We start from the raw sequence: 22,750 nt of genomic DNA on the forward strand, positions 1-22,750 counted from the left end.
TATGAAAAATAGTTTCAGGGTTGAAACCCTCTACTACTTATAACTCAATTCAAAATTGTCCATAAATGGCCTATTCATCAATATTAGAAATAATATTGGCATTGAGATTGTCAAGTTCAATGGGCATATGTAAGAATTGATTTTTTCTTTGTCAAGAAGGGAATTCATACCTTTAGGAAGCCCATTATACTTCCAATCTATATATTTTCCTCTTTGGGTTTGAAGGGAAGCCCTTAACCTATGTTTGTGACAAGAGTTTTTCTTATTAGAAGTATGTCAACAATACAAGTATTGGTCAATATTAAGTTAGTATGTCAACAATACAAGTATTGGTCAATATTAAGTTTTTTTAGTTTCAATAAGAATTACTTCTACAATTGAGATTTTGTACAACTTGCGAAACTAATACTTCCAAATATGTTGACATTTCCTTTATAAGTTTCAAAGCTTAAAAAAGACCAAAATTTGCTAGTACTTTTCTTATCTATTCTTACATTCTTGTACTATTCATCATATTATGAAAGAACATCATTTCCCATGCATACAAAACATAGCTAACCCTTTAAAATAACAACAAACTTGATTCGAAAATCTAGATATATATGAAAAAATGTCTCCTCTCATTGAAAAAGCATATTTTTCACCCACAAATCTTTGTTATTATTGATGATTTTACCCATAAGCTACAATGCCTATTGGATATAACAATGAGGCGTGCCAATGAGCTCGAACTTTAGAAGGGAAACCTTCTTCATTAAAGATTTTGGTCATTAGAGTGGCTATGCCACCTTAAACTGATGGAGGTGTGAAGCACCTATTTCTTGGTCCACTGAGATTTGAATAAACATGTTGCAAATATTCAAATTATCAATCCTCAACCCAACTTCAAGCTTTACTATTTTTTTGTTTGAGTTTGTTATTTAATATCTCACCATCTTCCCTGTAATTTCCATTTTCAACTCCAAAATTTAGAATGCCATGAAGACTTGGTGCCATTTGTCATTGTTGAATTTCATGCCATCATCAACATCCATGCCTTCAATTATAAAAACTCTTTGCAACCTCTAGGCTAATGGACTTGCTTCCACCGACATGATTCAATGTTGCTATTTCAATTTATTCAAAGTGATGGCATGTGGGTTCCACCTTCTTCCGTTGCATTGGTGATGTGTTGAGGTCTCTATTGTTGTCCTTGTGCTTATGCTCATATGGCATAATGTGTAGCATGATGGCTATCTTGGTATAATATATCCCCCATAAAATAGAAACTCATGGGAGAAGGCGGTGAGTGTGGGGTAGGAGGGAAATATTTTTTTCACAAACCTTTCAAAACCTTCTCCTCATGTGGATTTCATTCTTCTCAAGACAACCACCTTTTTGTGATACCCCTTGATTTCCATTTTACCAAGGTTTGAGGTAGGGGTATTAAGGAAGGTGTCATTATGCATGTTTTAGCAACTCAACCACCAATCCTTGAGTCTCCCTAATGAATTTACCAATCTTTTATGTTACAATGTTTCACTTTTTATTAATGGATCTATTCATTATCCAATCTATAGTTATATTAGTGGTCCTCTTAGTGTATAACACAAAAATGTTCATCTTGACCTTATCTTGATCAATCTAGGATATATTATCATTGATGAATCAATTGCTTTAAAAGGATTCACTTGGAAAAATGTCAAAGCTTATAATCCCCTTCAATTTCTACAAAATGGAAGTCGTTCTCAAGGGTATAATTCAATCCTTGCATATAAGGTTTATGCCTAGGCATGATTATTAGTTTCCTTCAAAATAAATTTGCAGTAGACATAGAGAATCCTACCTTCTTAATTTCTTAAGAAATTTCCAACTCCCACCAAATATATGTGATCTCTAATTGTCCCATTGAAGCTCAACCTGATCCAGTCATCCTTTAAAGAGGGACCCAAGTTACTAATGATTCAAGTTACATGGAATTTGTTGTTCGGTATGAAAAGTGTGTTTTAACATTTTTTTACCATGTAAAATTTGTGTTGATTTTTTATTATCTCTGTGAAAATGTTAAGAGGGCTATTATAAATTTAACCCTAGTTTGAGGAGAAAATGTGCTACTTTATAAAACTCTTAATACCATCACATGGTGTAGGTGTAACACTTGCTAAATGTTTACTTATTGTTTTCTTATTGCAGGTATGATAATGGGTGCATCAACTTCATCAGTGTGGTACAATTTAAGAGTTAGGCATCCTGCAAGAGATGTACCAATTATCGACTATGATCTTGCACTTTTTTTCCAACCCATGTTAATGATGGGTATTACAGCTGGAGTGACTCTAAGTGTGATATTTCCATATTGGTTGATAACAACTCTTATCATTGTCCTTTTCATTGGTAATGCCCTAAAAACATAGATGTTTTCCTATTTAATGATATGGGGTAATAATATTTCATGCATAAGACAAATTTTATTATTTATTATCTTATCTATTGTTTTATTGTTGTGATAGGGACTTCATCTAGGTCCTTCTTTAAGGGTATAGAAATGTGGAAGAAAGAGACAAAGATTAAGGTAATATTCAATGATATGAGGATTTCATCATTGATTTTTGTGATTATTTAGCTTATTAGTATGATTAGAAAATTCTATCAAATTAGACATTTTAATTTTTTTCCTTTTTTTTTCTTCTTCCTAGAATGAGGAGGAGGCCACTCCCATACTAGCTACCCAAGGTAATATTTTTCAATATGCCAATGTTAGTTATTAATTGGAAGTATGTGTAGCATGATTATATATTCTAAGTTTGTGCTAGTATTGGTCTTCAGATGTGGATTATGAGGCAATTCCAAGTGATCAAGACGGAAATGGAACACTGGTGAGTTTGGCATTTCTTCTTTTATATTCTTAGGTTATAATTAGTCAATAACATTTTTGGGTTGTATTTTGCTTTTATTTTTCTTGTCATTGATATAGAAATGTTATTTGATGTGAATGATGTGACAAAGTGTTTTCGTTGGCCCATGAATAGGAAACAATATGTTTCAACATTAGATGGAAAGGACTTTCAATTCTCATGGTTGTATGGATTTCTTTTTTAATTCTCCAAATATTTAAGGTTAGTGGATTTGTTTTTATTTTACATAATTTTTTGTGCTTCTCACAATATAGAACATTGATATTTTATCCTTTTTTATTAAATTATGAAAACTGAGATGTTGATTAAGATCTCGTTTATTTTTGGTCCAAAAGAAAATCAGATATTTAATCTAATTTATTTATTTTCTTACAACAGAATGGTTCAATGGTTTGTGGTGTGGAGTATTGGATAGTGAATGCATTGCAGGTAAGTGTTTGTAGAAGACTAAAATATTTATCCCAACAAAGATAAGGTGATCTAATAACAATTATAGCATATACTTTTGACTAAAACTAAGTTGTCATACATATTCCAGTGGCATTTGGTGTTTGCATCTATGAAGCAATATTTCTATACAAGAGTAGCAAGAGCAAGAGACAATGTGGAGACATGGATAATGTTTGTGAGGCTTCTGTTGAGTGGGGAGCAACGGTGTTGGTTTTATGTGCAACTTGTGGAATTGTGGGTGGCATTGTTGGAGGTTTACTTGGATCTGGTGGTGGATTCATCTTAGGACCTCTACTTCTTGAAATTGGTGTAATTCCACAGGTGAAACTCTTTCACTTACGATTTATTACTACATTTCAGCACATGTAACTCTGCACATGCATAGCGTAACTAATTCTTGTAATATGATTTGTAGGTTGCAAGTGCCACTGCAACATTCGTGATGATGTTTTCCTCCTCATTGTCAGTGGTGGAATTCTATTTTTTGAATAGATTTCCACTTCCCTATGGTATGTATATACAACTTGTCCCTTTCAAGTGTCCACTTTATCATTTTACTATGCAACAAGTGTGTGAAACTTTGTCAATTAACTTGTTTGTTATTTTTGTAGCTTTATATCTTATGAGTATATCTATTTTAGCTGGATTTTGGGGACAATGCATCCTTCGAAAGCTCGTTACAATACTTGGAAGAGCTTCGATCATCGTCTTCATTCTCTCTGGGGTGATTTTTATTAGTGCAATAACAATGGGTGAGAAAGATAATCTTTTCACTTCATCATGGATGGCTTTAGTTGATAATTTATTTGGATTACTTGTTTGTGTAGAAGTTAAAAGTACTCACTTATAATGCACTCTAAATTCTTTAGGGGCTGTTGGAATTGAGAGAAGTATTCATATGATCCACGAGAAGGAGTACATGGGCTTTTTCAACCTTTGTCAAGAATCCTAGTAAGACTTCTCATACTTCAAAAAATGAAGTATATGCATTCCTAAAAAGATATGCAAGTTAAGAAATATTAGGGACATTCCCCAATTTATCTTTGCCTAGGTTCGATTAGAGCGGTTTATCAAGGAAACGTGTAAGTTAAAAAGAAGTATTAGAGACATCGTCTAATTTATCTTCAGCGAGGTTGTATAATGATGGTCCATTAAGGAAATCCAATAGTTAGTGTTGACATCTTAAATTTTCAGTAAAGCTAGTTGGCATCCCATTACTTATATGGAATGCTAGTCAACTCCTCGTTGACTAGATCATAGATATTTTTTAATGATGACTACAAATAATATTAAAATTGATTCATATATTATGGTTGTCAACTATCAAATGTAGTGATTCTCTTTTAAGCAATATTCAATTACTATACAATTTAGACATTTAATTGAGTTATAAAGTTGGATTTTTATTTGCTGCAATGTTCATCTATTAGTAAATCTCAATTATTATATGTCAATCATCATATAAAGAATCTTAAAATATTTTTTTGAAAGTGTACAAGGGTTTAATTGTAACAAATTGTGAGATAAAAAAAATACAATAATTTTTTGAAATTCCCTTACTACTATATTTTCTTCTATCACTATATCACATTAAAACATTAAAGAACTTCTTTCAAAGGAACATTTTAAAAAATCAAAGCGTGCAACAAACACATGTTAAAGAAACAAGAAGTTACATATTAACACACAATGTGGCCATATGAAAACAACACGCAACTTATTAATTCTTTAGTACTTGTGCCTTTAAATAGCCTACTCAATAAATCAAAACAACTTATAATAAAATGGTCATCTTTACAAGAAAATGGATTCATATATTTTTCCTGCGCTCTCAAATGTAATGAGAATAATGATATGTTTGGTATGTGCATGAACAATTGATTCTTCATAATCTTTGATATGTATATCAAATATGAATGTTAAGGAATTGGTTGATGAAACAAATTGTGTTTTTAGTCATTCGACTTTTAAATTAGTTGTTTCATTGGTTAATGTTTATGTTTGATGATTGCATTCTTAGACGATATGATACAATGAGATTTTTTTGGGAATTATTGACTTCCTTTCAAGAGAAAGATATAATGGAAGAAGTAATATTGTTACTATAAGAGGGAGATTTTGAGAGAATTAGTTTGATAATTATGATTAAGTCGCCTATGGCAATCAAGATCTCTGTTCCCAATCAATTACTAAGGGAAGATCCTAAGGGAGTGCATAAGCATAAACTTGATTATTTGTAGACTCTCTTAGACCCCAAGCAAATATTATTTCAAGTTTTCCTTTAAAATCTAGAATGATACACTCTTCCCCCCACCTTCCCTCACAACCAAGCTTCATTTTCATAAAGGTCTTCACAAATAGTTGAGATTTGAAAGGGGTAGGATTTGATCCTTGTTAGAAATGATATTTTTCCTCTCTAAAGTAAGGATTAGCCCCTCCCACCTACTTTGGCATAACTATAAAACCTTGGCTCCTAAATTTTTCATTGTGGCTTGGTATTGGATAATAGCCTCTTTCTACTTCTCTATTAAAAAGGGGATTAACTCCATGTTTGAAGTTAATTTTGCATGGCATTTTATGACGCAGGGAAATTCCCAGCTCTACCCTGCAATCACCAGGATCTTCATCTATGAACCGTGTATATGAAAAGGTATTCCCACTGTTGACCGAATCAAAACTATTCTTATACCCAAGCAAATTCCCACATCTTCATGATTATAAAACCATCAAACATCATATAAACGCTTTTATTTAACCTTAAGTTCTTCAACAATCCCATGTCTACAGCTCTGTGCATATGAACCACATACATGCGCTGTCCACACATTCATTGACGCGCAACTACCTTTATTCAATCCAAAACCATAAGAACTCCAACGCTATTCCACGCAGATAATACATGAATGCTCATGGCTTCAATGTCAATAGCTTTTCCTATAAAACTCAAACGCATGCCCAGATTTCTCTGCAAGCAGAGTACCTGCCAACCAGGATCCTTTCGCTGCAAGCACCTTTCCTTACCGCCACTTCAATAATCTCCAGACTGCGAAGAATACAACTTTGAATCGCATGATTCCCAGGGAAAAGAGTCAATGCTAATACTAGACAAATTAAATCCATCCAAACTCCTTATTAATAACCATGTGTACAGTCAGCAGCCAGGCGGGAATTCATGCACACCGTATATAACTTAAACTGCGATCAATTGCGCCACTGCAGGTTTATATATATATATCCACACAATTAATCTAATGATAAATCCCCCACCGTCTGAACACACAACCTTTTAATAAACACAGAATTATCCACGCGATTGTATCTTTGACTCACGCTTGACAATCGCCTGCAATTGGATGCGCCCTCCGTATGAATCACATGTTTAAAGCAATGTTTTACTGTCCACGCATCATCATTTTGAATCCACGAATTACAGTTCTGCTGTTCATAACAGCTCTACCGACCCACCGTCATACATCCCCTCCGTACGGAAGCGCTCCTCGGCTTTTCTCCACAGTTCGACTTCCAACGAATTAACATACAGCTGAGCTAAGACGGCGTATCTCTGTTCCAGAACAGAACCACGCGTTCCCTTTCCACATGTGTTGACTCTAACACAAACCAGGATCAAAGAAATCGACCCCGCACGCATACATGTATTCAATTAGTAATATGAGAACATATAAAGAACAGTCATTACGCTGCCAGCGATTTTATAAACCCCGCATATATCCGTTGCGCCCTTATTGAGTGTGAACAGTAGACCAAGGTAATTACACACAGTTTATACACATATTTATCAAATATAACAGCATATTTACACACAGGCTTATGAATCCCGAGGCGCCCTTTCTCCTCCAGCAACTTTTACAAAATTCCTCCAGCAACCCCAAATCCTACTGTATCAAAATCGAATGTAAAATATTTCCAGCGTTCTACTTTACACAATATGTTCTGCGCTTCAATCAACCCAATGCATTTCCATCACATAGATCTATACAAATTGTCATTCGATTTACACACAACATAATTGCATTCATAACGTTCAAACAAAACAGAGCCTCGCCTTGGCAAACTGCTCCAAAGGAAAGAACACTATTACACACTTTCACACTCTCTCCCTCTCTCCCTCTCAATCTCCCATTATATAAGAAAACACAATTGATACAAATACATAGTTTCATGAATCAATTCTGATTCTGAACCAGAAATCTCTCAACCTCTCCTAAAAAATCTCTTCAATCCCACTCTTTTCTAAACTAACACTAAATAAAGCTTTTAAAATCTCTCATACTTTATTCTAGCCAAATAAATCAACTATTTGGCCTGATCTCCATACAAGGAGAATCACTCAGCCACCTATACCTTCTTCTCAATAAATAAACATTTTCACGTATTTAAACAAATAATTTAATTAAATTATTTTCTTTCAACCCCTTGCTAGTCACAACATGTGACCATACTATCACATTGCTGACTAGGCCTGAATGCTCCTGCATCAGACTCCCAAAGTTGAAAGTTTCCATGACCTCCTGGTCATGTGTTTCTTCTGCTGTCCATCCAGTATCCCAAACTTTACTTTGTAACTGGTCATCACTTTCATTATGCTGTTCAATTTCTCTGATTTCAGCATCATATTTATTAATGCTGTCTTCCACACCTTTTCCTCCATCAGGTTCTATAAGCTTCGTTTCTCCTTTAGGTTCCTTGAGTAATTTTTCCAAGAATTCTATTTCCTTGTAAAATCTCTCCATCAATTCATCACAATTTCCATTCTCAGCTTTATTCTTTTCCTGACAATCCTCTTGAGTTGACCTTTTTTCTACATCATCATATTGCAAGCATCTTTCATTAATTCCATTAAACAAATTCATTGGTTTACCTTCTTGTGGTCCCACTATGGAATTGTCATTAGACTTCTGGTCTATATCAACCTCATCTGACTGTTTCACACCAAACAAGATTTCATCTATGAACTCCTTCTGTTGCAATAGATCAACGCCCTCTTCCTCTAAAAGAGATTCTTCATCATACTTTACCTCAAGAGCTTCATTCCTGTTTGTGACAGTTTCATCAAACTGTCCATCATCCTCCGCATATCCTGCAAACATACACAAACTATAAGAATCAAAATCACAAGGCTTCATTGCCTCATTGCCTTCCTTTGCCAATATATCTTCAAATTGTTCCATGAGATCTTCAGCTGACCTCTCATTATCTTCTTTCCCTAACATCTCACCCTGTTCTGGTCTGCAAATGGAAACTTCCAATTCTACCTCTGCTTCTCGGAGTTTCTCTGATTCCTCTTGAGCACTCAATATCTGCTCAATCTTTCTCAATTCTTCTACTAGCTCTGACTTTATTTGCTGATTTCTCCTTTCTCGTAGCCTTGGCCACTTTACTCTTTTCTTCATGGTCCAAACACTTTCCTGCAACATCCTCATCAATATTCCAATCTGGAAATCTATCTCAGCTTTCTCTCGGTCAAACTTTTCTTGACTCATTCTCATGCCATTTGCTTTGGCATCTTCCTTTCTGCTGTGGCTCCCTTGTGAACTTCTGCTATGACTATCTGTAGTCATTTCCTGCTCCTCTCTTTCCATGAGCTCCTCGCACCTCTGCATCAAGCCTCTGCAACAGTAAGTCCTCCTTACTGCAATCTTACCTCACTAAGCTCTCCTCACTCAGTCTTTTGGTAAGCACGATCCCCTGTCTGGAATCTTCTCCTGAGCAACACCTTTGCTCCCTCTAGGCTTCTGTAATCTCTCACTCTCTCTTTCGAAGACACTTCAATTGTCCTCTCTGTCCAATCTCTGGTTGGAATCTTCAGGTTCACTGCCACTTCTGCTTTTAAGAACGCATCTGGTTCTTTCTCTCATGGCTTCCCATGATTTATATTGCTGCAGTATTCACTTTTTCTGATGCTGTCACCTTTATCAGTTTCACAATCTGACATTCATTCACCACATGCGATTAACTAAATAAAAAAAAAAAAAAACTTGAATCCTTTCCCAGAGCAATTCCAGCTCTTCAACAAAACCTTCTGTCTTCATTCAGAAAACAAACATTCTTCAATTTACCAGAGCCAAGCTCTGATACCAAAAATTGACGCAGGGAAATTCCCAGCTCTACCCTGCAATCACCAGGATCTTCATCTATGAACCGTGTATATGAAAAGGTATTCCCACTGTTGATCGAATCAAAACTATTCTTATACCCAAGCAAATTCCCACATCTTCATGATTATAAAACCATCAAACATCATATAAACGCTTTTATTTAACCTTAAGTTCTTCAACAATCCCATGTCTACAGCTCTGTGCATATGAACCACATACATGCGCTGTCCACACATTCATTGACGCACAGCTACCTTTATTCAATCCAAAACCATAAGAACTCCAACGCTATTCCACACAGATAATACATGAATGCTCCTGGCTTCAATGTCAATAGCTTTTCCTATAAAACTCAAACGCATGCCCAGATTTCTCTGCAAGCAGAGTACCTGCCAACCAGGATCCTGTCGCTGCAAGCACCTTTCCTTACCGCCACTTCAATAATCTCCAGACTGCGAAGAATACAACTTTGAATCGCATGATTCCCAGGGAAAAGAGTCAATGCTAATACTAGACAAATTAAATCCATCCAAACTCCTTATTAATAACCATGTGTACAGTCAGCAGCCAGGCGGGAATTCATGCACACCGTATATAACTTAAACTGCGATCAATTGCGCCACTGCAGGTTTATATATATATCCACACAATTAATCTAATGATAAATCCCCCACCGTCTGAACACACAACCTTTTAATAAACGCAGAATTATCCACGCGATTGTATCTTTGACTCACGCTTGACAATCGCCTGCAATTGGATGCGCCCTCCGTATGAATCACAGGTTTAAAGCAATGTTTTACTGTCCACGCATCATCATTTTGAATCCACGAATTACAGTTCTGCTGTTCATAACAGCTCTACCGACCCACCGTCATACATCCCCTCCATACGCAAGCGCTCCTCGGCTTTTCTCCACAGTTCGACTTCCAACGAATTAACATACAACTGAGCTAAGACGGCGTATCTCTGTTCCAGAACAGAACCACGCGTTCCCTTTCCACATGTGTTGACTCTAACACAAACCAGGATCAAAGAAATCGACCCCGCACGCATACATGTATTCAATCAGTAATATGAGAACATATAAAGAACAGTCATTACGCTGCCAGCGATTTTATAAACCCCGCATATATCCGTTGCGCCCTTATTGAGTGTGAACGGTAGACCAAGGTAATTACACACAGTTTATACACATATTTATCAAATATAACAGCATATTTACACACAGGCTTATGAATCCCGAGGCGCCCTTTCTCCTCCAGCAACTTTTACAAAATTCCTCCAGCAACCCCAAATCCTACTGTATCAAAATCGAATGTAAAATATTTCCAGCGTTCTACTTTACACAATATGCTCGGCGCTTCAATCAACCCAATGCATTTCCATCACATAGATCTATACAAATTGTCATTCGATTTACACACAACATAATTGCATTCATAACGTTCAGGAAAACAAAACAGAGCCTCGCCTTGGCAAACTGCTCCAAGGAAAGAACACTGTTACACACTCTCACCTTCTCTCCCTCACAATCTCCCATTATATAAGAAAAACACAATTGATACAAATACATGGTTTCATGAATCAATTCTGATTCTGAACCAGAAATCTCTCAACCTCTCCTAAAAAATCTCTTCAATCCCACTCTTTTCTAAACTAACACTAAATAAAGCTTTTAAAATCTCTCATACTTTATTCTAGCCAAATAAATCCAACTATTTGGCCTGATCTCCATACAAGGAGAATCACTCAGCCACCTATACCTTCTTCTCAATAAATAAACATTTTCACATATTTAAACAAATAATTTAATTAAATTATTTTCTTTCAACCCCTTGCTAGTCACAACATGTGACCATACTATCACATTGCTGACTAGGCCTGAATGCTCCTGCATCATTTTAGCATATCCTCAATCTTATTGGTTTCATCCTTGATCCATATATTAACGTCGAGCTCTTCTTCCCTATATGTTTGGGCATTTGTGGTCCTATTCTCTTCACTTTATACTAATGAGAAGGAGGCTTTTAATTAAGCATCTCCCACATAAGGATAGGGAGACCCTCTAAAATGATGAGGCATTATATAATTGTATAAATAAATTCAGACATCAAATTCCTTCCTATAACACTAATGGTAATCTTAATGAAATATCTTTGATTGTCCATTGGAAGGGAGATACTTGGCAATGTTATTCAATAAAACCTATGCCACTTCTCTCTCATATACATGGTGAAAGTCCTTGTTTGAGGTCTACATGAACACATCTCCTTTGTATGTTTTTCTGTTCTAGTGATAGGGCTCTCTAAAACAACCATTGTCTCAACTCAACTCTCAATTTCTCCCCAATATCTCTCTAGCTTCGCTCTTAGTGTCAATTCTCATTTTCTAGTTGTTTTAGGATTTCTATAGGTTGTATTTTAAGAATTTGAGATTTCTTTTGAAGGTCATAAATAATTAGTTCACGCTACATGAAAGAAATTTAGGTATCTTTGTTTTTTTGCATCTCTCCTTGTTTCTACAATGGATTTCCATTTAAGAACTTTCTCCCTCGCTTCTTCCAACCATTATAGGAAGTTTAATACACTAGCATGATTGGAAACTCCTTTGATTTCTGCCATACTCATTGTAGGCTATATGAAGGGATCTACTCTACGTTATCTTTGGTAGGAATAGGTGGAGTTGTTATTTATTGGGTTTCTTTACACCTAACCTTGTTTAATGTTTGATTATTTTATTTGAGTCTTTAGTTCCAAAGAGCTTTGTTAGGGATGTGAGAGATTGAGTGGGTGATCCCTACATATTGGGTATGCGCTATATTCTTTGCATGATTAATTGCATGTACAATTTGTTGCACCAAGCAGAACGAGGGGTTCATTAGAGGGGCTTGCAGCGTCCCTTATGCTACCCATAAAAGAAATGGGTGGTTTTTTGTATATGTTTTTCACGATTTTTGGTACAAATTTCACTTTTAGCAATTTAGGAATAAGCTAGATAAAAAAGTTGAAAATCATATCTTTTTTTATATATAAAGATGGTATGAAAAATTATAAGCTTTGGAATCCGTAAACTATGAATATTGTGTATAGGCTAGATATGTTATTTAGAGAAATTAAAGATGTCAAACAAGATGATGAATCAATTGAAATATGATGAATCAAACTCTACAAAATAACAAGAATAAAAACAAGAACTACACACTTTGGTATTGAGGAGATCATTTCAAAAAAGTATAAACAACCTGATTTTCATTCATTTTTATTTTTTTGGTTTATTACTTGTGATGATACTAGAATTGTTAGGGAGGTAGTGGATGTAAGATGGAAAACTCTGGAAAAAGTACATGGTTCAAGAAATGGAAGTCTTAGAAAAGAATGAGGCTTTAGTTCTAATGGAGTTGTGAGCTAAAAGAAAGATCATTGGTAGCAAATGGGTGTTCTAGGAGAAGTTGAATGTGGATGGCAAAGTGGAGAAATACAAAGCTTGGTTAGTAATAAATGCTTATTCCCAAGTAGAAGGAATTGACTTTATTGAGATTTTTTTCTTTTGTTTCCAAGTTAACTTCTATTGGATACCTTTACTTGTAGTTGTTGTCTTTGATTTTGAAGTATAAAAGGAGTTGAAAACAACATTCCTACCTAAGGATTTAAAAAAAGAAATCTACATGAAGAAGCCAGAAGGCTTTGCAAGGAAGGGAAAGAAAGAGTTGATATGCTAAGTGAAAAAGCCTATGTATGGATTAAATAAATCACTAAGGAGGCGGTATCAAATATTTGATACTTGCATGTTGGGACTTCGATTCACAAGGAGCAAAGCAGATTATTGTATATATTTCTAAATAGTTGGTGATCATCTTATTTATTTGGGCTTGTATGTGAGTGATATAGAAATAACAAGAAATCATCTAAGATGTGAAAACTCCATTTTCCTCTAAATTTGACATGAAGAATTTTAGTATTCAAATTTTATTCTAGATATGGAAATCGCAAAAGATTTGATGGAATAATGATGCATTTGAAATTATTAAGTCGTTATTTTGAGTGAGAAATTTATGGAGAGATTAGTGAAATCATTAATGAGAGATTTGTGGAATGATTGATGAAAGATTTATGAAGTGATAGTTGAGAGAATATAAAAAATGAATAAGATTATAGAAGATGGCAGACCTCTCCTCATATATAAATATATGTTATGAATAATGAAAATTTAGTGAGCCTATGTACATTATAGTTAAATGATTTTACTTTTGTTATTTGTTTTTTTCCTAGTGTGTTTTTTCATTTGGTATCGGAGGCATGGCCAAAAAAATTGATAAAATTGTAATTTTTAAAATTAGTGGAACGTTGTAAAGCTGATAAAAGCTAGGAGCATAGTCTGAAAATTTGTGGAACATTGTGAAGACATTTGAGAGCGTGCGGCCAATGTGTGAGAAAGCGGTATTGAACCACCACGGAAGAGTCATGTGTAGTTGTTAAGCCGTTGAGCCACCGTGTAGGAGTTTTTTTGTATCAATCGTGGAGCTATTGAGTAGCTGCAGTGTTGAGCCTTAGCGTTGAAGTTGTCGCAGTGTGGATTCTGTGCGAATGAATCCGAAATCCGCATTGAAAGTTGTGTTGAAATCTGAAATGGGAGCAAGGAGCTGAGACTTGCATGCTGCTTGGGGTGGCCGACGAGTTGAGACTTGCATGCTGTGTGGAGTGGCCGAGGAGCTAAGACTTGTGTGCTACGTGGAGTGGCCAATGAGCACAGCGTTAAGAAGAAGGCCACCTGCTGCCGCGTGACTTTGTCATGAGGAGAAAGGTTAACGTGTGACTTTTCAGGAATAAAATGGTAAAGTGAAAAATAAAATAAAATAAAAGTGGAGTGACTTGATGCAGAGCATCTGGTCAACAGGGTGAAGTCAGAGAGAAGGCAGACAAGGTTTTTGAAAAGGACAGGAGACGAGAAATAGCTCACAGAACGGACAGCAAGTCTGTCTCGTTCTCGTTCTTATGTTTGTTTGTTTTTTTTTTTTTTTTTCTTCGGTTAGTTTTATTATTATCTGTTGTTATTTTAGTTTCTGTCTAGTATGTCTCAAGTATTGTAATAAGTTCTAACTAGGAATGATAATATTGGTTAGAGTCATTAGCCACTTAACAATAATTTACTATTGTAAAGAACAGACCAAGTAAACTAGTTAACCATCAAGAAAAGTCACGTCTGTAATAACTGCCAAACTGAAATTGAACAACTGCCAGCAGTTATCTAACTGCATAGAAACAATGTACAAAAATGCGAGCAAGCAAACCCAGGGGGGTTCAGCAGTGGAGCAAACAAAAGAGTAATAGAAATAAAGATACATTTCCTTCATTTTTACAGTGCACAGTTAAACAAATAATTCTTATATGCGTCCTCAGGAACAAAAGACTGTATATAAAATGCTGTGTCAATAATTTACTTTTATTTGCATATACAAAAGTCCATTACAGTACTCGACAAGCTACGAACTGGCAGAGTAAGAAAGCAAGCATACAAGAGGTGGAACCGATCAACACCCATTGCAGGTTCATATCAGACAAACACAGTCACCAGGTAAGCAAACAACACCGACAGTGAATGAGTTTCCTTTCCACTTAGTTTTACAACATATTATCTCAGCATTAAAGTTACATAGAACAGTTCATCTCAGCACAACCTAACAGCGTTGCCGCAGTCACCAAACCCTTCCTAACTTACGGCCAAGGGTTTGACAAATCTAGAAACCCCAACCACGACTAAAGACTAGACATTTTCCATAACTAGTAACCGGAGCCCATGACAAAGACCAGAACCTAATGCAGATAAGAAAATAAGAGCAAGACTACCCGGAAAGAGACCACACAGTTGATGAAAGCCATTGTCAATGAAACAGTGGACGGCCACACCTGTAAAAGGCACAAAGGGCGGAAGGTTAGTTTTTTAAACCTTTGAATGAGAGTTGGAGCCGTAAAGACAGAAAACAAAAACACAGAGAACGAGTAAAAGGAGGTGACCATACCTGAGAGTGAGCCGTAATCGCAGGCAAGAAAACCCTGAACTAGAGAGCCCTGCTCACAGAGGGGCCGAAGTCATTAGCATCTGTATAAGTTGTGGTGAAGAAATTCCAGCATAGAACGGGAACATACCTTTCAAATAGCCGAGAGTCGGAGACGGAAGACCCCGGAGATTCATCGACCTGGGAGACTGTCGAAGCTGAGAGCGAACCGAGCACCATTAAGCCATAACAACCAAACACTAAGGATTGTCAAGAAAGACCAGACCAGACGGTGCCAAAGCAAACAAACAATGGAGAGCGCCTACAACAAAGAAAGTGAAACGAGCATACGATGAAACAGAGATAACTTACCAAGGAAACCCATCGCCGGACAGACAAACCAAAACAGGAACGACCGAGCACAGTCGAGCTCTCACCTTACCACTACAGAACAGGCGGAACCATAGAGGGTTTCATCACAGGCCGAGCAACTACGAGCAGAACCAAAATAACGCAGAGACCGCCGAAACCAACCACCGGGAGATAGTAATGAACCCAAGGGCGCGAATAGAGTGAAAATCAAGGCAGGGTTTGCCAGGATCCCGAGGAGAAAAGGTGTCCACCGAAGAGACGGAGATAGTACATGCAAGTTGATTGCATATCAAACAGAAATCAATTCCAAATTAAAGCGTATACTGTCCAGTTCACAACGTAAAGTCCACATCAGCTGAGACAAGGCGGGACCACGTGGGTTGGCCAAATCAAGTGGTATGAGAGCCAAGTTTTTTTGAGGAAATAGAAGAAGATGGAAGTACCAAGACGAGGATGTGGAAGAGGTGCACGTAGAGGAGCAGATGAAGGATTGAGAGAACAGATCAGAGTTCTTACAGCTCGTTTGGAAGCAGTGGAGGCGGGCAGGCGAAGAGACCCGGAACTTGGAGATGACAGTGAGGAGGAAGCAGTAACTGCTACAGACGGGTCAGACGAAGAAGCTCCGGAATTGAGACTGCTGCGATCAGTTCTATTAGCCAGCAGCAAGCCCAAAACAGAGATTTCTAATTACGATGGCAGTCTGTCCGCAGATGTCCTGTTGGACTGGATAAGCGAACTAGATAAGTATTTTGAAAATGAGGAAGTCAGTGAGGATAAAAGAGTTAGATTCGCTGCAACTAAATTAAAGGGGCACGCCCTCTTATGGTGGGACAGTGTCCAAGCGGACAGAAAGCGAATGAACAAATTGCCAATACGAAAATGGCCAAGGATGGTGGCAAAATTGAAGGGCAGATTTCTGCCGAAAGACTACCAGGTTGAATTATATCGGCGAGTACAGAATTTAAGGCAGAAGGGTATGACTGTCAAAGAGTACACAAAAGAGTTTTACCGAGTGAATTTACGTGCTGGTTATACGGATGATACTCCAGAAAAAACAGCGAGGTATGTAAATGGCTTGAGGATGGAAATATTGGATGAAATCAGTATTCTTTTTCCCCGAAATATTGAAGAAGCCTTTTAGAGTGCTGTAAAGGCTGAGGAGAAAATCAACAGAAAACAGAACAACAGGAGAGGGAGAGGGAATGGCAGAGGACGAGAACAGTGCTATGGCAGAGGAAGAACTGCCGCGAACAGCGAGGAAGGTAGCAGTTCCAGAACTTCAGGGACAGCAGAGAAAGGAGAAAGCACCAGAGGAGGTCGGTCATATCAGCGAGGACGAGGAAATGGCCGCGGAAGAGGGACTAATGTCCAGTGCTACAGGTGCCATAAATGGGGGCACAGATCCTTTGAATGTCCAGAAGTTGAACATGCAGGCCAGAGGGGAACACTTGTTGCACAGCCTGAGGAAGCTGAAGCACAACCCCGGGAGGTGGAAGACATGGCGGAAACGGGGGAAGCTTTGATTTTAAATAAAGTGCTATTAAAACCAGCCAAGGAGGTGGCTGAACCAACACAGCGGAAAGCACTGTTCCGGACAGTTTGTAAGTCACATGGAAAGTGCTGCAAATTGATAATAGACAGCGGAAGTACGGACAACTTGGTTGCCACCGAGATGGTGGAAAAGCTGGGACTGAAGCGGCTAAAGCACCCCACACCTTACAAGGTGTCGTGGCTACAGAAAGGCCACCAGCTGTTAGTTGATGAACAATGCGAGGTAGAATTTCACATTGGCAAGTACCATGACACAGTGGTCTGCGATATTATGCCAATGGACGTGTGCCATATACTTCTTGGAAGACCATGGCAGTATGACCGGAAGGTGACACACGATGGGAAGACAAATTATTATAAATTTACAAAGGATGGGGTCAAGCACACACTTGTACCCATCAAAGAGGAAGACACAACAGAACCAAGCGGAACAAAGGCACTGTTAATTGGAGGAAAACAGTTTGTCAAACAAGTTGAGGAAAATGAAGTTAATTATGCAGTTGTAAGGAGAATGAAGCTGGTGTTGTTGAACATAGAAAAATCAGAACTGCCTAAAGAAATTCAGGAGCTGTTGGAAGAATTCCAAGACATTGTGGTTGATGAGCTACCTGATAAACTGCCTCCTAAAAGGAGTATCAACCATCACATTGATTTTATACCAGGAGCAAGCTTACCTAATAAAGCAGCGTACAGGATGAGTCCGAGGGACAATGAAGAAGTACGCAAACAAGTGCAGGAGTTGCTGGATAAGGGACTTATCAGAGAAAGCCTGAGCCCCTGTGCAGTACCAACAGTACTTGCACCCAAGAAAGGTGGAGAATGGCGAATGTGTACGGATTCGCGGGCTATAAACAAAATTACGATTCGATACAGGTTTCCCTTGCCCAGAATGGACGACATGATGGACTGTCTTAGTGGGGCAGCTTACTTTACAAAAATAGATCTGAAGAGTGGGTATCATCAGATCAGAATTAGGGAAGGAGATGAATGGAAGACAACCTTCAAGACCAATGAAGGGCTGTATGAATGGCTGGTCATGCCATTTGGGTTGAGTAATGCTCCTAGTACTTTTATGAGGTTGATGAATGAGATGTTAAAAGAATTTATTGGCAAGTTCGTGATAGTTTATCTGGACGATATTTTAATTTTCAGCAGAACGAAAAGAGAGCATCTTCAGCATATTCGAAAGGTGTTCGAGAAGCTGCAGCAGAACAAACTGCTGATAAATTTGAAGAAATGCACTTTCTTGCAGAAGGAGCTGATCTATCTGGGATTTGTAGTTGCAGAGAACGAGTTAAAGATGGACCCAGAAAAGATTGCAGCAATCATGAGTTGGCCGTCACCAAAGAATTTGTTTGAGGTACGTAGTTTTCACGGTCTAGCAAGTTTTTATCGAAAATTCATTAAAAATTTCAGTGAAATCTGCGCACCAATGCTAGAGACCATAAAAAAGGCCAGCCAACCTTTTTGTTGGACCAAGGCGGCAGAAAACAGTTTCCAACTTTTGAAGCGGAAAATAACGGAGAGGCCGATCTTGAGGCTGCCTGATTTTAGTAAACCTTTTCAGGTTCGTTGTGATGCAAGCGGGACAGCTATTGGCGCCGTGCTCAGTCAAGAGGACAGACCAGTGGCGTTTTTTAGTGAAAAACTAAATGAGAGTCGGCAGAAGTATTCGTCATATGACAAGGAGTTCTATGCAGTGGTCCAAGCTTTGAAACATTGGAGACACTACCTACTAGGCAACGAGTTCGTCTTGTTTTCCGATAATTCAGCATTACAATATGTAACGCAGCAGCACAAGTTGAACCATAAGCATGCCAAGTGGGTAGAATACTTGCAGAGTTTTACTTTTGTGTTAAAACACATAAGTGGGCAAGCCAACAAAGTGGCAGATGCTTTAAGTCGAAGAGGCTTGCTCTTACAAGAAAGTGGCATACAGGTGATGGGATTCGAATATTTGAAGGACTTGTACCAGATAGACACGGATTTCAAGGAAGCTTTTGAAGCTTGCCAAAATCCCGTATTGAGGAACACAAGCCCATGGTTAGATTATAATTTACAGGAAGGATTATTGTTTCGAGGTGGGCAGCTATGTATTCCGGACTGTTCGATGAGGGAAAATCTAGTAAGAGAAAAACATAGTGGTGGACTAGCGGGACATTTTGGCATCGACAAAACTTTAGAGCAGCTCGGGCATTTTTATTATTGGCCTAAAATGAGCCGGGACGTGCAGAGATATGTAACCAGGTGTAAAGTCTGCCAGTTGGCGAAAGGACACAGCCAAAACACTGGACTTTACACACCCCTACCTGTTCCAAGCAGGCCGTGGGATTCAGTCAGCATTGACTTTGTCCTAGGATTGCCTAGAACGCAGCGGGGATATGATTCAGTGATGGTGGTGGTAGACAGATTCTCGAATATGGCTCATTTCATTCCTTGCCGGAAAACTAGTGACGCCACATACGTGGCACACCTATTTTTCACAGAAGTAGTTAGATTACATGGCTTACCTAGAACTATTGTTTTAGACAGGGATGTGAAGTTCACAGGACATTTTTGGCGCACCCTGTGGAAAAAGTTGGGCACGCAATTAAATTTCAGCTCTGCGTATCACCCGCAGACTGATGGACAGACAGAGGTGGTGAACAGGAGCTTGGGAAACTTATTACGAAGTTTGATTGGAGAAAATTCACGATTATGGGATCGAGCTCTTGCCCAGGCAGAATTCGCTTATAACGATTCGCCTAATCGTAGCACCGGATTTAGCCCATTTCAGATTTTGTATGGTATGCATCCTCGGGGAGTACATGAACTGCGAGATTTGGGACAGCTAGAACGAAGAAGTGCAGATGGGGAAGATTTTGCTGAAGCAATGAGTGAACTGCATGAAAGAGTAAAATTGAGATTGCAGGACAGCACACAGAAATACAAACAGCACGCAGACACAAAGCGACGAGAGGTGCATTTTGATGTTGGGACGAAGTCCTTGCGCACCTGCACCGGGAACGGTTTCCTAAGGGCACATATAACAAGTTGAAATACAAGAAAATCGGTCCATGCAAAATTCTGCGAAATTTTTCAGCCAACGCTTATGAAATTCAGCTGCCACCTGACATAGGCATATCACCTATATTCAACGTGGCAGACCTGTTCCCATATCACGCCCAGGCGGAAGATGATAGTATGGTACAGCCAAAATGGGACACCCAGTTAGAGAGCAGTCCTTGGAAGAAGCAGTTACCTTCGGCCCGGACCCATGAAATTGAAGGAATCCTCAGCACACAGGTAGCCAAGAAGACGTGCAGAAAGGAGTATCTGCGTTACCTCGTCAAGTGGAGAGACCGTCCAATGGAGGACAGCTCGTGGCTCGACGCGGCGCAGATTCAGAAGGCTGGTTACTCGGTGGAGGAGCTCATGGAACGGAGCCATGAGTTCTCTTTTACCCCAGAAGCCTGATGCAGGAGCATCTGGTCAACAGGGTGAAGTCAGAGAGAAGGCAGACAAGGTTTCTGAAAAGGACAGGAGACGAGAAATAGCTCACAGAACGGACAGCAAGTCTGTCTCGTTCTTATGTTTGTTTTTTTTTTTTTTTTTTTTTCTTCGGTTAGTTTTATTATTATCTGTTGTTATTTTAGTTTCTGTCCAGTATGTCTGAAGTATTCTAACTAGGAATGATAATAGTGGTTAGAGTCATTAGCCACTTAACAATAATTTACTATTGTAAAGAACAGACCAAGTAAACTAATTAACCATCAAGAAAAGTCACGTCTGTAATAACTGCCGAACTGAAATTGAACAACTGCCAGCAGTTATCTAACTGCATAGAAACAATGTACAAAAATGCGAGCAAGCAAACCCAGGGGGGTTCAGCAGCGGAGCAAACAAAAGAGTAATAGAAATAAAGATACATTTCCTTCATTTTTACAGTGCACAGTTAAACAAATAATTCTTATATGCGTCCTCAGGAACAAAAGACTGTATATAAAATGTTGTGTCAATAATTTACTTTTATTTGCATATACAAAAGTCCATTACAGTACTCGACAAGCTACGAACTGGCAGAGTAAGAAAGCAAGCATACAAGAGGTGGAACCGACCAGCACCCATTGCGGGTTCATATCAGACAAACACAGTCACCAGGTAAGCAAACAAAACCGACAGTGAATGAGTTTCCTTTCCACTTAGTTTTACAACATATTATCTCAGCATAAAGTTACATAGAACAGTTCATCTCAGCACAACCTAACAGCGTTGCCGCAGTCACCAAACCCTTCCTAACTTACGGCCAAGGGTTTGACAAATCTAGAAACCCCAACCACGACTAAAGACCAGACATTTTCCATAACTAGTAACCGGAGCCCATGACAAAGACCAGAACCTAATGCAGATAAGAAAATAAGAGCAAGACTACCCGGAAAGAGACCACACAGTCGATGAAAGCCACTGCCAATAAAACAGTGAACAACCACACCTGTAAAAGGCACAAAGGGCGGAAGGTTAGTTTTTTAAACCTTTGAGTGAGAGTTGGAGCCGTAAAGACAGAAAACAAAAACATAGAGAACGAGTAAAAGGAGGTGACCATACCTGAGAGTGAGCCATAATCGCAGGCAAGAAAACCCTGAACCAGAGAGCCCTGCTCACAGAGGGGCCGAAGTCATTAGCATCTGTATAAGTTGTGGTGAAGAAATTCCAGCATAGAACGGGAACATACCTTTCAAATAGCCGAGAGCCGGAGAGGGAAGACCCCGGAGATTCATCGACCTGGGAGACTGTCGAAGCTGAGAGCGAACAGAGCACCATTAAGCCATAACAACCAAACACTAAGGATTGTCAAGAAAGACCAGACCAGACGGTGCCAAAGCAAACAAACAATGGAGAGCGCCTACAACAAAGAAAGTGAAACGAGCATACGATGAAACAGAGATAACTTACCAAGGAAACCCATCGTCGGACAGACAAACCAAAACAGGAACGACCGAGCACAGTCGAGCTCTCACCTTACCACTACAGAACAGGCGGAACACAGAGGGTTTCATCACAGGCCGAGCAACTACGAGTAGAACCAAAATAACGCAGAGACCGCCGAAACCAACCACCGGGAGATAGTAATGAACCCAAGGGCGCGAATAGAGTGAAAATCAAGGCAGGGTTTGCCAGGATCCCGAGGAGAACAGGTGTCCACCGAAGAGACGGAGATAGTACATGCAAGTTGATTGCATATCAAACAGAAATCAATTCCAAATTAAAGCGTATACTGTCCAGTTCACAACGTAAAGTCCACATCAGCTGAGACAAGGCGGGACCACGTGGGTTGGCCCCATCAAGTGGTATGAGAGCCAAGTTTTTTTGAGGAAATAGAAGAAGATGGAAGT

The 22,750-nt window shown here is 38.6% G+C and overlaps 2 protein-coding genes across 2 annotated transcripts; both read left to right on the forward strand.

Moving 5' to 3' along the window:
- Nucleotides 1–1,938: 1,938 nt before the first annotated feature.
- On the forward strand, nt 1,939–3,368 carry LOC149185981 (sulfite exporter TauE/SafE family protein 4-like). Its single transcript, XM_089409196.1, has 7 exons — nt 1,939–1,969; nt 2,173–2,373; nt 2,490–2,551; nt 2,676–2,712; nt 2,806–2,855; nt 3,009–3,095; nt 3,273–3,368. Exons 1-7 carry the CDS (start codon nt 1,939–1,941, stop codon nt 3,366–3,368), a joined length of 564 nt encoding a protein of 187 aa, XP_089265322.1.
- A 60-nt stretch (nt 3,369–3,428) lies between these two features.
- On the forward strand, nt 3,429–4,643 carry LOC149185982 (sulfite exporter TauE/SafE family protein 4-like). Its single transcript, XM_089412528.1, has 4 exons — nt 3,429–3,665; nt 3,760–3,853; nt 3,956–4,096; nt 4,214–4,643. Exons 1-4 carry the CDS (start codon nt 3,507–3,509, stop codon nt 4,294–4,296), a joined length of 477 nt encoding a protein of 158 aa, XP_089268654.1. The 5' UTR covers nt 3,429–3,506; the 3' UTR covers nt 4,297–4,643.
- The last annotated feature ends 18,107 nt before the right edge of the window (nt 4,644–22,750 follow it).

This window comes from Pinus tabuliformis, chromosome 3_1, assembly GCF_031772625.1.
Source record: "Pinus tabuliformis cultivar Carrire ecotype Pingquan chromosome 3_1, CPIR1, whole genome shotgun sequence".
Taxonomy (NCBI): domain Eukaryota; kingdom Viridiplantae; phylum Streptophyta; class Pinopsida; order Pinales; family Pinaceae; genus Pinus; species Pinus tabuliformis.

Bases quoted from the DNA above. Each gene is read 5' to 3' on its own strand.
- LOC149185982 (XM_089412528.1), top strand. From the start codon at position 3,507: ATGGATAATGTTTGTGAGGCTTCTGTTGAGTGGGGAGCAACGGTGTTG. The intron at 3,854-3,955 runs GTATGTATATAC...TTATTTTTGTAG, and splicing joins TAGATTTCCACTTCCCTATG to CTTTATATCTTATGAGTATA. The intron at 4,097-4,213 runs GTGAGAAAGATA...TAAATTCTTTAG, and splicing joins TATTAGTGCAATAACAATGG to GGGCTGTTGGAATTGAGAGA.
- LOC149185981 (XM_089409196.1), top strand. From the start codon at position 1,939: ATGATTCAAGTTACATGGAATTTGTTGTTCG. The intron at 2,374-2,489 runs GTAATGCCCTAA...TTGTTGTGATAG, and splicing joins TATCATTGTCCTTTTCATTG to GGACTTCATCTAGGTCCTTC. The intron at 2,856-3,008 runs GTGAGTTTGGCA...GCCCATGAATAG, and splicing joins AAGACGGAAATGGAACACTG to GAAACAATATGTTTCAACAT.